The sequence below is a fragment of the Cryptomeria japonica genome, chromosome 4 (genome assembly GCF_030272615.1).
Source record: "Cryptomeria japonica chromosome 4, Sugi_1.0, whole genome shotgun sequence".
Taxonomy (NCBI): Eukaryota; Viridiplantae; Streptophyta; class Pinopsida; order Cupressales; family Cupressaceae; genus Cryptomeria; species Cryptomeria japonica.
This window is the reverse complement of record NC_081408.1, coordinates 25,037,600-25,054,448: the sequence shown is the minus strand read 5'-3', so window position 1 is coordinate 25,054,448 and position 16,849 is coordinate 25,037,600. Positions and strand designations below refer to the sequence as shown.

The following is a 16,849-nucleotide window of genomic DNA, read 5'->3' as shown; positions in this document are numbered from 1 at the left end:
AGCCTTTAAATAGGTTTTTTTGTTTTTTTATGACTTTAGGTGGTTATCTATGAAATAAAAAATTATAAATGGCTTGAAGCTTATTGCTCACTACTCTTATAAAAGTGAAATAAAGGCCATTTGGTAAGGGTTCTAATTTTTTTATCAAGTCTAGGTTTTTTTTTTCTCTATATATCTAATTCTAGATTTTGTTATAGAGGTTGATAGCCTATACATTTGAATATCAAAATATGTAAAGTTTTTAGTCGTGCAATATGCAATCAAAATATATCAAATCTTTTCAATTGTCTACCAAATTTTGTACTCCAAATCTTTTGAAATATCAATGAAAAAGGCTTCATTCTATTTCATCTATATGTATTTTCCATTGTGTATGATTTGGTTTTTGCTTCTTTGTATTCTAAATGATTAAAAATATCTTGGAAGAAACCCTAAGGGTTTGGGTGGAGTGTTTAGGATCTAGAAAGAAGACATCTGTATTTGAATTTAGGGGTATTAGTATAAGGTATTTATGGTAAGCCTATTGATCATAAAACCTCTTGATGTGTTATGATATCTACTTTCTTGAGTGAGTCTATAACCTTAGATAGGCACCGATTATGATTTTTAGTCTTTATCATAAATAATCACATAAAAAGTATGACCAACCATTTTACTTTCAGTTTTATTATAGTAGGAAATTTAGTTTGAATCATACATGCTCTCAAAATTAAAGAGGTAGAATATCAAGATTTGTTGCCAAATTGTCAAATATCTCTAGGATTCTTGAATCTATATAAGGGAGAATATCTGCATAACATTATCAAAATTGTACAAAAGATAAAGCAAGGTATTGATAAAGGGATCACCCTCCTAGGTCCTACAAAGCCCAAAGTATAGATGAATTCAATTTTTTTAATTGATTCAGGTGTTCGTTGGCCATTTCCAACACTACACCTAAGTATTAGATTTGAAAAACCTATAGGGTTAGGGTTTGGTGACCTGCTAATTTAGGAACCAACAATATCAACCAATGAGAGAGTGATATCACTAGAATAAAGAAGTTGTTGTACCTTATCTCTCAAGCATCAACATTCACTAGTGGAATGACCAAGAACTTGATGATATGTACTGAGGCTAAGTGCACCAAGATGGGGGATCAAAAAGTTGCCAATTTTTTTTTGCCCAAACAAAGCCATCTAACGCCCACCAAATAGGGTGCTCACCATATTTGGCATGTGTCGATAGGTCTGATGTGCCAAACCTAAGTTTTTGTCAAACCAAACCTATTTGGTGATTGCCAAAATTTTGGCGCTCACCATATGGAAATGAACATTTGAAAATACATTTCCATTTAGTGAGAGCTAAATTTTTATCATTGGTAAATTGTCTTTCTCTTTCACTCTCTTTCCCAACAAAAATATTTACATAAAATACAACATTTAAGTATAAGAAAGAAAAAAACACATATTCTACTTTAAGTTATATTTCCTATATATATTGGTAGGATGTTTGAGAATGGATTCAGATCTATAAGATTTATAATATAGATTCTAGGTTTTACAAGATCATTTAAAATTTTAGACTTAGTCAAATTTCAGTAATTAGCATGCTCCTATCAACATTCTCTCACTCCCTCTATGTCATTGTCTTTATATCCCCCAAACTCTAAACCTATAGATTTTTGTCCATCACTCTTCCTTTGTCCCATTTCCACCTCTCTCTATCTTACTCTCTCCTCTCTCCCCCAAGATCTAACATGTTTCCTCTCTTTGCACACCTCCTCCTCTCTCCTTCACTACCTTTATTTCCCTAGGTCTCTCCCACCTTCTACTCCTTTGTACCTCACCTTCCCTCCTTATCCCTATCTCTAGCCCTTCCTCCCCCTATCTCTCTTCTTCTCTCTCCTCTTATTTTTTCTCTCACCTCTGTCTCTCCCCATCCCTGGGTATTTCCTTCCCTTTATCTTTACCTATCTACTTTTCCCTCCTTGTCTCATTACCCACCTCTGTCTTTCCCTCGATCTCTCTCACTTGTATCTTCCCCCTAGGTCTCATATCCCTCTCTCCTTAAGCTCTATGTCTCTCCCCTCTCTTTTTCTTTACCTCCCTCTCCATATTTCACCCCATCTCCTCACCCCTCTTTCTCTCTTTATGAATCTCTCTCTCTCTCTCTCTCTCTCTCTAGGTCTCTCCTACCCTCTCTCATTCTCTAGCTTTCCTTTCCTCCTTACCCACATAGATCTATCCCTACCTCCCTCCATCTCTCTTCCCTCTCCCTCTCTCTCTCCCCATCCCTATGTCTACCCCTCCTTGTATATTACCCACCTTTCTAACTCTCCATTTCTCTCAACCCTCTCTCTCTCTCTCCAAGTCTCTCATCCCTCTCTCCCTAGGCTCTAGATCTCTCACCTCTAGATAGAGAGAGAGAGGGGGGATGGAAGGTAGGAGTTGAGGAAAAGAGAAGGAGAGGCCAAAGATTGGGGGTTGAGAGAGAGAGAGAGAGAGAGAGAGAGAGAGAGAGAGAGAGAGAGAGGTTCACAAATATAGAAAGAAGTGTAAGAAGGAAAGGAGGGACATGGAAATAGAGGAAAATAACTAGAGAGGGGAGAGATATAGAGGTGAGATACCTAGAGCTTGGGGAGAGAGTGGTGCAAAACCTAGGGGAGAGATATAGATTAGAGGCTTAGAGCCTAGGGAGAGATGGGTGAGAGAAATAGGGGGAGAGACAGAGGTGAGAGAGATTGAGGGGGAGAGAGAGGTGGGTAACGATATAGGGAGAGATGGAGAGATAGGTAAGTGAGTTAAAGAAGGAGGGAGGGAGGGAAGGAGGGAGGGAGGGAGAGACATAGATGTGGAAGAGATAGGTGAGAGAGAGAAGATAGGGAGAGAGAGGTGAGAGAGATTGAAGAGAGGGAGAGAGAATAAGAGAGTGGGGGAGTGAGATAGATATGGGGGTAAGGAGGGAGGGAGAGATAGAGAGGGAGAGAGGAAGAAAGGAAGTGAGATACCTAGAGAGGGGAGAGATAGGGAGAGAGAGATAAGGAAGTATCAATACAAAAAATACCCTCAACCCTATGTAACCTAAACCTTACACCATCAATATTGTACCCTAAACCCTATATATTACACTCTATTACTTAAATTCTATACAAGGGAGGGAGAGGCAATGACCAAGGAAGGAGAGGGAGAGAGAAAATGAGAGAAAGAAGAAAATGTGTGGGCTAAGGAGAGAGGGAGGGTGAGGTTAACAAAGAGTGATTGAGAGGCCTAGAGAGGAGAGAGGAAGAGAGGTGAGGGAGAGAATTTCATAGAGAGAAAAGATGGGTAAGGAGGAAAGGAGAGAGGTGTAGACCTAGAGAGAAATGACTAGAGAGGGAAGAGATATAGAAGTGAGAGACCTAAAGCCTAGGGAGAGAGGGATGAGAGACGTAGGGGGAGATATAGGGGTAAGAGGGATAGAGGGGGAGAGAAAGGTGGGTAATGAGATAGGAAGGGAAATGCGGTGAGGTAAATAGTGAGGGAGGGAGACACCTAGAGATGGGGAGAGAAAGGGTAGGAGAGAGAGGTAGTGATTGAGAGAATGGAGAGAGAGGGGAGAGAAACAATAAGAGAGGGAGAGATAAAATAAGAGAGAGGGAGGTAGGAATAGAGATGGGGGTAAGGAGGGAAGGTAAGGTAAAGAGGAAGAGAAGGTGGGAGAGACCTAGAAAGGGGAGAGAGAGGTCAGCGAGATGACGAGAGAAGTAAGAGAGATAAGAGAGAGAAGAGAAAGATAGGTCTATATTTTTGGGGAGATAAAGAGAGTAAGGTAGAAAGAGTGAGAGAATCCTGATAGTAGCATGATGATTACTAAAATTTGACTGTCTAAAAATTTATATGATCTTCTAAAACGTAGAATCTTTATTATAACTACTAGAGATTTGAAACCACTCTCAAACATCCTACCAATATATACATGAAATATAACTTAAAGTATAAGACACTTAAATGTTATTTTTCATGTATATATTATTCTCTAGGAATTGGGTCTAACTTGTGACCAAAATAGAATTTGTTTTAATGTAAACCATCTGGCTAGTGCCACATTTGGCATGCAATATTTGACGCTCGCCAAATGTAAAATATGCATTTTTAAAATTTGGCAAGCACCAAATTTGGCGCGTGCCAAATATGTTGCTTTGGGAAACACCAAGACTTTGGGTTGGATTTGCCTTGGGCATCCAACCCAAAGGCTTGGACGACCATTTCAAGCTTGAGATGTGTTTTTTGAAAACATATTAAATTTTCTCTCATTTTCGTTCATGTTCTCCATCAAGTTTGCATGTATTTCAATGCAAACAAAAAAACACTAGAATAACATTAAGCTCTCTCTTAATTATCTAAACACATAGTTCTTTTCAAATTTTGATTATGGTAAGGTTTTCATCTCTATTTTCTTTGGTTGGTATGTCTGTTTTTTGTTAAAAACCAACACATGTGCTATTTGGGAACACTTTTTTACTTGTTCATCAAATTTTGAAACAAACTACATTTTTAGAAATTAGACTCCATTCTACATGTTTTGAAAAAAATAGTTTTCAATTAGTTTTCAAAAAAATTATTGAGGAGCATGCTCAAATTTCTTTTTTTAGGATATGTCCACTTCGAAAATTTGTAAAAAAATCATATATTCATAAAAAATTAGCTGAAAAAATTAGCATAAACTACAAGGTGTTAGCTAGTTTCTCACCGAAGAGGTTTTAAAAATTCTAAAAAAAGTTAACATTTTAGGGGCACCACATTTGGTGCTATTTTATATTTTTCTGATAAAAACAGGACTAATAAATGTGGTGCCCCATTTTGAAACCCTTAATATCCACCATTTGCAAAATAAATCAGTAGTTTGGAAAGTAGATTTAGAGCACTTTAACTCTTATTCTTGCTGCATCTTTAAATTTTGAGTGTACCTATCTTCAATTTCTCGTCGGAGTTGAAACTTTACAGTTTTTTTTTAAAGTAGCAACTTAAGACCCCCTTTTGGTCTCCATCTTGGTGCACTTACCCCTGAAAAAATAAATTTTTTATTATGCTTTAATGAAATTTCTTTAGTTCTGGAGGAGGAAGAGTAATCAAGTGGTTTTTGAGGAGCCAAAACAATATTTTTACTTAAAAATAATAATAATTTATTTTCTTTACAAGAAGAAGATTTAGACAATGGAGGAGGGAATGTAGAAGGCCAGAAACCTAAACCTCTTTTATAAAGGTAAAATGTAGGTTTCTCAAGAGCCTTAACTTCTCGTTCCATGCACCCTAAACTATTTCCATTGTATCAACTTGTTTAGAAATAATTTTGAATCTAGGTCCATAATGTATCTCCAACTCACAAAGAGGCGAAAAGGCTACATTACCAACCTTGTATAGATAAGAAGCATTATCACATGTTGAAGAATAAATAATTGCAAAATTGGCATGAGTCAAAGATTCGATCCTATTGTGATCCTTATTAGGTGTTGAGATGTCAAGATGAGGAAGGTCAATCATAGATTCAACTAGCCTAGGAAGGGTGAAATCTAAAGATCCTCAATCATCATCAAGATTTTTCTTAAAAGAAGGCACGCCATTATTATATTTGATTTATTTGAAAGAAATAGAAGTCACATTCAAAGTCTTTGGTCTTAATTGTAAGACTTTATATTCTCGAATAAAGGAAGGTGTAAAGTTTAGTGAATATCAATCATCACCAAAGAGAATACTCATAAATGACTTGGATATTAAGTTATCTATAAAGACACAAAGTTGGAGAACCATCATTGTTTGATAATGATGATACAATTAGTGATAGCTCAAACATTAAGTTATCTATAAAGACAAATTGTAAAGAACTATTCTTGATTGAGGATGGTGACATAAGAAGAGCTAAGTAGAAGGATGAATACATGGATGAAATGTAACAAGTGGATGAGTAAATAGGATATTAATGTGCAAGAGTGTCCAAACATTAATGAGGAAATAAAAAAGTATGGAAGAGAAAAATTCAAGACAACCATATAAGCAAAGAAAATTAAGTAGAAGAAAGAAAACTATATCAAAGAAATCATTTGATTCATCCCACATGATACTATTACTAAAAGGCCTACATATGACCAAAAATCAAATGGAAGACAAGAATATTGATGGTTCAATTAAGGAATAGCTTGCATTATCTAAATTGTGAGATTGCTAAGTGGACAAAACTTAAGAAAGAGTAAGAAATGAGAACATGCGTATTTTGTATCAAGTATGAGGAAAAATTGAGAATGGGTAACCTAACTACTTTTGTTGGAGAACGTGAAGCTAGACAAAACAACAAACTTTTGATCAAGATCCATAATAAAACATAAAAAAAGGGTTTAAAATTTTCGTAAGGCTAATTGAGTAGCTCTTATGTCTAGTATGTGTGTAGACATGAAGCACTTTTATTGGGCTCTTAGTCTCATTGGTATTATTAAAACATTTTACTATTCATTTATTCCCCTACAAAATCACAATAGAAAACACATGTTTTACTATTGAGCTCATCTATCATTCAAATAATTACAACTAAACATGTCGCCATTTTCATGCAAAAGTAAACGACTAACACATTATTTTTTTAAGCTTTGGATGTTTCAAATAATAAATGATTTGTTCAAGAGAAAATATTCCTAATTTTCAAGCATGAGACAACGAGAATCACATATTATTCATTTATTTCCCTACTAAATCACAAAAGGAAATGCATATTTTACTGTTGAGCTCACTTGTCATTCAAACAATACAACTAAAAATGCCACCATTTTATGCAAAATTTAAACAACTAGCACATTGTTTTTCTAAGCTTCAGATGTTTCAAATAATAAATGATGCATAGGAAGTCAAAATCTTCCTAGTTTTCAAGCATGAGACAAAAAGAATCACATATTATTCATTTATTCCGCTACTAAATCACAATAGGAAATGCATGTTTTACTATTGAGCTCATCTATCATTCAAAACATTACAACTAAACATGTTACCATTTCTATGCAAAAAGTAAACAACTAGCACATTGTTTTTCTAAGCTTTGGATGTTTCAAATAATAAATGATGTGTTCACGAGTTAAAATATTCGTGATTTTCAAATATGAGACAATGAGAGTCACATATTATTCATTTATTTCCCTACTAAATCACAAAAGGAAATGCATGTTTTACTGTTGAGCTCATCCATCATTCAAAAACATACAACTAAACATGTCACCATATTCATGCAAAAGGTAAACAACTAGCGTACTGCTTTTCAAAGCTTTAAATGTTTCAAATAATAAATGATGTGTTCAGGAGTTAAAATCTTCCTAATTTTCAAACATGAGACAATGAGAATCACATATTATTCATTTATTTCCCTACTAAATCACAAAAGGAAATGCATGGTTTACTATTGAGCTCATCCATCATTCAAAAAAATACAACTAAACATGTCACCATTTTCATGCAAAAAGTAAACAACTAGCACATTGTTTTTCTAAGCTTTAAATGTTTCAACTAATAAATGATGTGTTTAGGAGTTAAAATCTTCCTAATTTTCAAGCACGAGACAATAGGAATCACATCTTATTCATTTATTTCCCCAGTAAGTCACGAAAGGAAGTGCATGTTTTATTGTTGAGCTCACATGTCATTCAAAGATTACAACTAAACATGTCACCATTTTTATGTGAAAACTAAACAACTAGCACATTGTTTTTCTAAGCTTTGGATGTTTCAAATAATCAATGATGTGTCTAGGAGTTGAAATCTTTCTAATTTTCAAGCACGAGACAACAATAACCGCATATTATTCATTTATTTCCCTACTAAATCATAATAAGAAATGCATGTTTTACAGTTGACCTCATTTGTCATTCAAAAATTTCACTATTTTGATGCAAAAAGTAAACAACGAGCACATTGTTTTTCTAAGCTTTGAATGTTTCAAATAATAAATGATGTGTAAGAAGTTAAAAGCTTCCTAGTTTTCAAACATGTGACAACGAGAATCACATATCATTGAATAAAAATTCTTTAGCCTTGTCAACATATTTAATGATAAAAAATATTCATATCAAAATATTGTCCAACAATTTTCGTTTCTAAACTTCTTACAATTTATGTACTTTCAACAAACTTGACAAGCTAAATGACGATAGCATAGTTATCAATAAAAAAATTGATTGATATCCGATTACTATTGCTTGTTTGACCATCAAATCAAATGATATTTAAATAAGACTATAGAACAAGATTCATCATAATAAAAACAAACAATGTTGGTTGGTAGGTTCCTTCATCTCACATTAAAAAGCAGGCTCTGGTTTTGTATGTATGAATGAGAATGGTGGGGGGTTTGCCGTCATATTCAACAAGGCAGACAAGAGAAGAGAGGAAAAGAGAAAAGAAGAGAAGGTGGGCGTGTTTGTTGTATGGGGGGGGGGGTTGTTGGCTCCTGTCAAGTCAAGTGTTGGTGAGATTAGACGTACCAAATAGTTTGGTGGCCTTTCCATCATCTCTATTAATAAAACTAGTGTTTGATTGGACTTGTGTCATTCAGAATAAATTAGCAGGCGAAATCATTCACTTTGATCTGGTATTGGACTCTTATCACCAACCCACAGATTGTGAGTTATTATTCCATTCTTATTGGTGATATTTTATTCAACGTATGTTGTATCTTCCAAAAGCATCCATGAATATAAACTGGTTCGACCAACAAATAAATTAAAGAAATATTAATTAGTTTTATTCATGAAATTTGATCTTAAACGTAGATAATAAAATAATTTGTAAGTTTCAGAAAAATACGAATTGATTAATATAGATTAAAAATTTATAATTTTTATTTAAGAAATAATAATCTTTAATTCTTACAGTATAACATTTTTATCTTGTAAATTTTTATCTTGCAACTGTTTTATTTCCTGTGCACGCACGTCTGGGCTGCTGTTCTTCATAATTTGTAATCACTTATGATATAAATTGAGTATTTCATTTTTAACATAACATTTCAATGGAATTTGAGTTTTGGTAGAAAGAATAATATCATATTTAAACCTATGTCAATAATGATTTTAATATTATGATTGTTATGTTATTATTATATTGACTTTTTTAGTATTTAAAAAAGAGATTTCAAATATAGACAATAAGAGTAATCTATGATACATAATTAAATTATGTAATTGATTTTAATGTTTTCATGAATAAAATACTTTTTTTAAAGATATTTTAGTAAAGTTATGTTATTAGTAAATTGTTGATAATAATTTATTTTTATGAATAAATGACAAATGATTATTATATTAATCATTAAATATTGAATATATAGATATTTCAAATATATTTATTTAAAAGATACAAGATGAATATCTTGAGAATGATCTTTTAAATAGACATTTTAAAAATAAATATTGCAAAAATAACTCTAAAAAAAAGTCAATCTAACAAAAATATATATCATCCATATGTAATTTAATGAATATAAAGAATTATTCTAACTTTACATAAAAAAAACTATTTTATATTTTTCTTATGAATAACATTTTAATATCTAATTAAATTACTAAATACACAAACACATATAAACACATAAATAGACAGGTAAATAGATGAAACACAGAGTTATTTTATCTACATCATATGTTATTTTAGTAATATACTTATTTTGATTTAGTGTATAACTTTTGTTTAAAATATACTTATTTAAAACTCAAAAACTTAAATTACATTTTAATTATTTGATAATATTATTTTTTTATATTTTGACAAAATGAAAGAAATTTAATATTTTCACAAATAAACATAATTGATTATATGTTTTGATACACTATAACTAGCATATATATCTTAAATACATCTATTTAAAAAATGTCTAGAATATAATTTGAGTTATTATATTTATTTTAGAATTATTTTATTTTAAAAATTTAGAAATATTTAAAATTTATTTTATTTTATTGTATTTGCATTGTTGTATTTTTATTCAAACGATTATTTAATTTTTATTTGAAGAGTTGTTTTTACATATTTAAGAATTATTTTAATACTTATTTCATTTACTTATGAGTTAGTTTATAATTTTAGCTTTTAATGTGTGTATTAACATTTTGATATTTTTATTAACATGCTCAAATCATTATAATTCATTTCTTATTGTCATTATAGTTATGCCTTTAGATATAGTAAAAAGGGAAGAAAAATTATATAAATTTATTAAAATAACATCTTTTGAATAGATATGTTTAAAATTTTACACTAATTCACTATATTTCTATTTAAATATATACATACAAATTAAGTTTAATAAATATTTAACATAAAAATTACACTTAAAAAGTAAAAAAAATTAATTATCGTTGATTCTATTAAAGCCATCTCTTACTCCCACTATAATTATACCTATCAGTTAATTATAACATATAAGATCAAATTGTTAGCATATTTGTTGACATAATTTTATACTAAACATTCCCAAATTATTCCCACTTACGAATAGAAGATGACAAACCATCAATGGCGACGACTTAAACATCTATATAAAAGAAGATTTAAATTAAAAAAAAATAGCATTCATTACACATCGACAGATAAAGAATATAAAAAGTGTTTTTAACAATCCATTGATTCGAAAGGCTAGATTTTTATCCTTTCAAAGCCGAATTTTACAGACACGTATAAAAGACCAGGAAATGCTCTTGTTATGCATCCCTGATCACCTGTAAGACATTTTTTTTCCTTTCCTTTTCATAAAAACCACAACATTTAAAGCTTCTATATAATAACTTTCAGACACAAATACCCCCTTCCCCAGCAATAAATTTGATTTGAGATTGTCCTGTTATTGTTAAACAACTACATGAGTTTTGTTTAGAGAAACCAATAAATAATAGCTAGTGTAGTAAGTAATAGAAGTGGTATAAGGAGACTTTTTTAAGGGGTTTTAACGAGGGGACTCATGTCCATTGGGTAACTGCCCAGAACTCTCAAGAAATTAGTGAACTCCTGCAACTCTGCGAGCGCGTTCTGAGCCCGCGGGTCGGCCATTGAGGCCTCGAAGTCAATGTAGAAGAGATATTCGAAGTATTTGGCGGTTCCAGAGTTGGAATCGTCCACAACCCTTAGCGGTCGGTTCCGCTGCGGGCGGCTCTCGATCTTGGTGAGGCTGATGTCACGGAAGGCGAAGGCGGAGAGCACCTTGAAGAGGATACCGGTTCCCTCGTCGTGGGCGAACACTATGCTCGTCTTGAACGGCCGGTCAACCCGCGGGATGACCGGCTCGCGGGCTAGCATCACGAACCGGGTCACATTGCTCGCGTCATCCTGCAGGTCATAAGTAGGACAAAAACAATATGCACCACGGTCATATGGGGGAAAACTTTTTATTTTTTATTTTTATTGAATAAAATATCCTTATAAATCACAGCTGTAAAAGCACTAAACTAATACATCTGTGTCTACAGCAGGTATGGTGGAAGTAATCTTTTGTACTAATCTGTTTTGAGGAAAAAAAGCAGTGAAGAATATAAGGTTTTCTATTTAGATTACATAGGATAGGATAGGATAAGTAAATATATTTTTTAATATGTCATTAATTTAAGTTCAACAGAATTTGGAGGTGTTTCATTCTTGTGGGATGTTTCAGACAAGTTAAGTTCTTCCAATCATGATAACTTAATTGAAAAGTAAAGTAAATGAGTATAAAGACAATTTCAATACCTAAGTTTTACCATGAGTATTTGGACCAACTTTTTTTCAACCATCATTAATTGTAATCTTTACTTCTAGTCCTTTTTCTTAAGAAAAAAACAGTAAAGAAGACTGAGGTGGGTATAGTTTAATTGGTAAGAATGATGTTATATTTTTTAATCGTGTCATTTACTTAAGTTCAAAAGAATTTGGAGGTGTTCTACTCTTGTAGGATGCTTTGGACAAGCTAAGTTCTCCTAACCATGACAACTTAATTGAAAAGTAAAGTAAAAGGATACACAGAAAATTCCAATGAGAGGGTTTTACCATGAGCATGTGGGGGAAAACCATTTCAAACAACATTAATTGTAATCTTTACTTCTAGTACTCCTTCTTAAGAAAAAAATAGAAAATAATACTATGGTGGGTATAGTTTATGCTATATTTTTAATCATGTTGTTTACTTAAGTTCAAAAGAATTTAGAGGTGTTCCATTCTTATTGGATGCTTTGGACAGCTAGGTTGTCCTAATCATTATAACTTAATCACAAAGCAAAGTAAAAGAATAAAAATATAACTCTACCGACAAAGTTTTGCCACTAGTGTTTGAGGGAAAACCTTTTCAAACACCTTTAATAGTAATATTTACTTACATTCTTTTTTCTCGAGAAAAAAATAGTAAAGAAGATAAGGTTTTCTATTTAAATAAGATAGGATTGGATAAGAGTCAACATTAGTGGGTTATAACTTAATTAGGAAGGATGATGTTCTATTATTTTACCATGCCATTTGCTTAAAGTTCAAAAAGGTTTGGAATTGTTTTATTCTTGAATGACTTTGACAACTTAACCTCTAATCATGATAACTTAGCTAAAAGACAAAGTACAATTAAAAAAATAAAAACAACTCCAATAAATCTAAAATATACATAATTATATATACTTTAAAGAGATGAGAATTTTTATTTGGAATATACTCTTAATTAATTTTGAAGAGGTTAAATAACAATAATATTAAGTTGTAATAAATAATCTTTAGATGAAAACTATGTATAGTTTTATTTCTATCAATATTTTCCATAACACTCTAATTTTTATTATCTTTCTCTTGATAGTTGAGAGATTATGATGAGAAGATGCAAATACATTTTTTACAAACTATTATGATTAAATTTATAATATTAAAAAAAAAAGGATATCAAAAGAAATTTTGCTCACAAAATTTTTACAAACTCACAAAATTTTTACAAACATTATAAAACAATGCAAAGAATTTAAATTTCTACGGTCAATGTTAAAGATGAATAAAAGATCTATAATGACATTATTATTCAAGAATTTAAAAAAGAATTAAACATCAACATCACTATCAACTTGAGTTATATATCAAGTACTAAGGTGCAAAACATAATGTTTATTTGAAGGTACATTTTGTCATATCTATGAAAGTAAGGGATGATACATTATTGTTTCGACAATAATTTCAATTTGAATGATATTTTCAACACTAAAATATAATGCCTATTTCAATAATACATTTTTTCAAACAATAAAAAGTAAGAATGAAGAAATTATTGCTAAAACAATCATATGAGTTCAAAAGATATATTAAACATTAAAATATATGCACTATACTTGTTAATAATTACATGAAACAAAATTTCTTAATTTTCAAATATAATTGTTTGAAAAATTTTATATCATCATTTGTCACCATAATCTATATCATCAAAAATAAAGAAAAAAGAATTCTCATACAATATGAAAAAAAGCATTCAAATACACTCAAAAACATTCTTAAATATATTAAGTGATACTTTATCATAAAATATTTAAATAATCATATTTTATTATAAAACTTATATATTATAATAAAATTAAAATACAAAATATATAAAAAAAATTAACTCCCATCAAATTTCATAAAAACAAAACTCCTTATTTGTAATCTTCAATACTTAAAACATGGGACAATTAGATAAAACCTAATTGTTCAAAGAAACTCAAATAAATCTTAAAATTGTCCAAAGTAATTTGAGTTCCTTTGCTGAACGCCAAAATAGAGCTACCACCCAATATTTCTTATTATATAAAATAATATATATAATATTCTCTATTAAAACTTGAATATTTCTTTTAAGGATCCTAATTTAACGGGGTAGTTGGTGCTGACAAACCTATCAAAAGTCGTGTCTTACAGACCAATTTTATCTAATTCTTTTAGAAGAAAAGAATGAAATGGGCAATTTACAGAGTATACTCTGCACTAGGTATACGCTTTCCAATGCCCAGTCAATCCAAATAACTTTTTCCCATCATGATATTTGAGGATGAAAGGTTTGGTTTTGAAAAGGTCAATCATTCAAAGAAACTTGAAACTTGTTTCTTTATCAGGATTCATAATATGGAAGTCAATTATGAAAAGAAACTAAGAATACAACTATTGATTCTTTGAATTGCTTGATTTCGTAGAGACAAATTAAAATCCTTTGCTTTCATTTCATTCAAGGTGCTGTACAGCATTGAAGGAAAGGACAAGCTTCAGGACCAACAATACTTGCAGAATGGTTGGTGGGTTTTTACGCCTAAGAAATCAATCAACTGTACACTACGTTCCACCTACCCCCGAAAAAAAAGCGAAGAAATCATAACCCAAAAAAGCCTGTAGTTAGAACACGAATTTAGCCCAATTGTTCAAAAAATTCATTGTTTCAAGATAAATTTTCGATTTTTACGATAGAATCCGTATGAATTTCTTGAAAATTCGTGAGCAAACGATAAAAACCCAAAAGTAAACAATAAAAATGTAAAAAATACCGTGCCTGAATGCCGTCCGCGAGAACGGTGAGCCCATAGATATCAGCCGCCCGGGCACTGGCGATGGCGGCGGTGTCGCGCAGGTATTGCTCAGCCACCACCTGGGCTGCCAAAGCTGTGTCGTCGAAGGCCTCGCGAGCCACCTTGAGACCCAATTTAGTCAGGGTGTGCTCGCACTGAGCCAGTGCCTGCGGATGGCTGATGACCCTCCGCAGGTCCTCCTTGCGCGTTCCAGCCAGTGCAAGGAGGCAGTGGTGGACTGGCAGCTGCACTTCGCCCACAATATGCAGCCTGTGGCGGAGTAGCAGATCATAATTGCGGTGTATGCTGCCTCCCAGAGAATTCTCTACAGGCAGCACTGCACGATCTGCTACCCACAGTTCGACGGCCTGAAAGGCCGCCTCGAACTGATCACAGGGCACAGCATCACAGTCCGGGTAGGCCTTGCTGGCTGCGGCCTCACTGTAGGCCCCTGGCACACCTTGATAGGCCACCCGGAGCTGAGAGCCATGCATTGGTGCCGGCGCCAAATCGGCTATGGATAATGGCCGAGGAAGCAGAGAGATCGAAGAAGTAGTAGTTGTCACCAGGCCAGTTTCAGACCCGGGTGTTGAATTGGCCTCAGATTTCTTCTCTACTTCTTCGTTCCCCCCCACCAAGTGACTGTTCAATATGGCGCAGGAGCTTTGCCATTGGCAAACTCTCAAATGCTCAAACTCCAGCAATTTCTTATCATTACAATTGGGTTGCTGCTGCTCGAGCTTCGCCCTGGCAGATAACCTACTCGATCTAACAAACGAACCAAGATTACAGCGATTTTTGTTGCTCAACGATCCAAGTTGGTGGCTCAACGTATCCACCTTCAAAGCAATGCATCTGGCTCCGGCCACCATTCTGTAATCACCCAAATGCAGCAAAAAAACACACAAGATCTCCTGAAATTAAGTCGTCTCTCTCTCTCTCTCTCTCTCTCTCTTCTCTTAGCCTTTCTTGGTTTTTTTTCTTCTCAGGCCAAGGGAGAATAGAAATGGGTTTGGTTTCCTTGTATACCCGATTGAATTGGTGGCTACGTCAACACGTTTGAGTTGGGGAATTGTCTTTTTCTTTGGACGGCTTCCAACTTATGTTTTAAGAGGATTGTTTGGAACTGTTGTAATCGTGGTGTTGGTGGTGGTGGAGCATTGGCCCCACGCCCCCATCTTGGACTGCAAATCAAGATTCAACAACATCCCAGCTCTTTCTTTCTTTCTATGCTCTACCCTTCCTTCCTTCCCTTTACTTGTCCTTCTTTCTGGTCCTCATTGCTTGCACAATGTATTCATCTACTAACTATCATGTAAGAATCGTGTCAAGCATGACATGTTTTTCCACAAGTCTACCAAACATCTCGAAGAAATTTTATTCAAGGTGGGCTGCTAATGCGGCAAAGCAACGTGTGGCTTGGATGAATGGAGAATGTGGGGTCTAGGGTTTGGATACAGGAGGGTTAGTTGGTTGCAAACATGTGAGCTAGCTAAGCCGTCACTCGTGTCTCGTGTTAGGCATGATAAGGGTTGGTCATTCTCACTCTTATTCGCTGCTAACAGACCAGCATCAGCGCATAAAACTATGGGCCATCAAAATTATTATTATTATTTATAATTTTTAGCCTCAATTTGTTTGTTTATTACATTAGCAAGTTAGATACACAAGGACTAGGGATTTCAAACAATGATTAAAATGGATAAAACAAGAGAGCAATGTAATCAAAACCATGTGCCAAGTTTTTTCAATCACATGAAGTTGATAATACCAGGCAAAAATTGAAAAAATGTTAAAAGCGAGAAATTCAAAGATATTTTGTGAAGATGGTAATTTTTAATATTTTGCATTTTAAAGGGGACTGAATAAAAAATTCGAAGGTTTTTATGGAGGAAGATAGTTTTTAATATTTTTCATATTTTAGAGAGGGTTTAGGTGAAAAATTTCAAAGGCTTTTCATGGAGATAGACATTTTTTAATATTTTTGACATTTTAAAGAGGGTTTTTGATAAGGTAAAATAGGTTTTGAAGAGGCCCCAAAGCTCTTTATATCAATATGATGCCAACAAAAAAGGAACAAACTAGAACCAACAACCAACCATCAACAACAACAAAAAAGCAAACAAACAACAATGAACAAGATAGGGACATAGACCTAAACCAACCTACTGTAATTCCTTAAGAATCCTAGTAGCATCTAGATCCTTGTGAATAAGCAAGTCATGCAAATTCATGACCTCTTAGATAACTTGAGAGTGGTCAACCACATATATGTATTGGCTTTGAGTCCCAGTTGACAACTCGTATGCCTTAATAGACACTTGTTTACCTTGG

At 33.1% G+C, this 16,849-nt stretch overlaps 1 protein-coding gene across 2 annotated transcripts; it reads right to left on the bottom strand.

Annotated features, from left to right (window-relative positions):
* Positions 1–10,584: 10,584 nt before the first annotated feature.
* On the bottom strand, positions 10,585–15,761 carry LOC131030855 (arogenate dehydratase/prephenate dehydratase 6, chloroplastic). 2 transcript variants are annotated; one of them, XM_057961789.2, is made up of 2 exons: positions 14,495–15,761; positions 10,585–11,312 (listed from the first exon to the last, which is right to left on the bottom strand). In XM_057961789.2, the coding sequence occupies exons 1-2, from the start codon at positions 15,385–15,387 to the stop codon at positions 11,294–11,296; spliced, it is 912 nt and encodes a 303-aa protein (XP_057817772.1). In that variant the 5' UTR covers positions 15,388–15,761; the 3' UTR covers positions 10,585–11,293. The 2 variants fall into 2 exon arrangements, with proteins under 2 accessions (XP_057817772.1, XP_057817771.1); XM_057961788.2 differs by having other exon boundaries at positions 14,500–15,754.
* Between the last annotated feature and the right edge of the window lie 1,088 nt (positions 15,762–16,849).

Bases quoted from the DNA above. Each gene is read 5' to 3' on its own strand.
- LOC131030855 (XM_057961788.2), bottom strand. From the start codon at position 15,387: ATGGTGGCCGGAGCCAGATGCATTGCTTTGAAGGTGGATACGTTGAGC. The intron at 11,313-14,499 runs GCACGGTATTTT...TATGACCTGCAG, and splicing joins TTCTCGCGGACGGCATTCAG to GATGACGCGAGCAATGTGAC.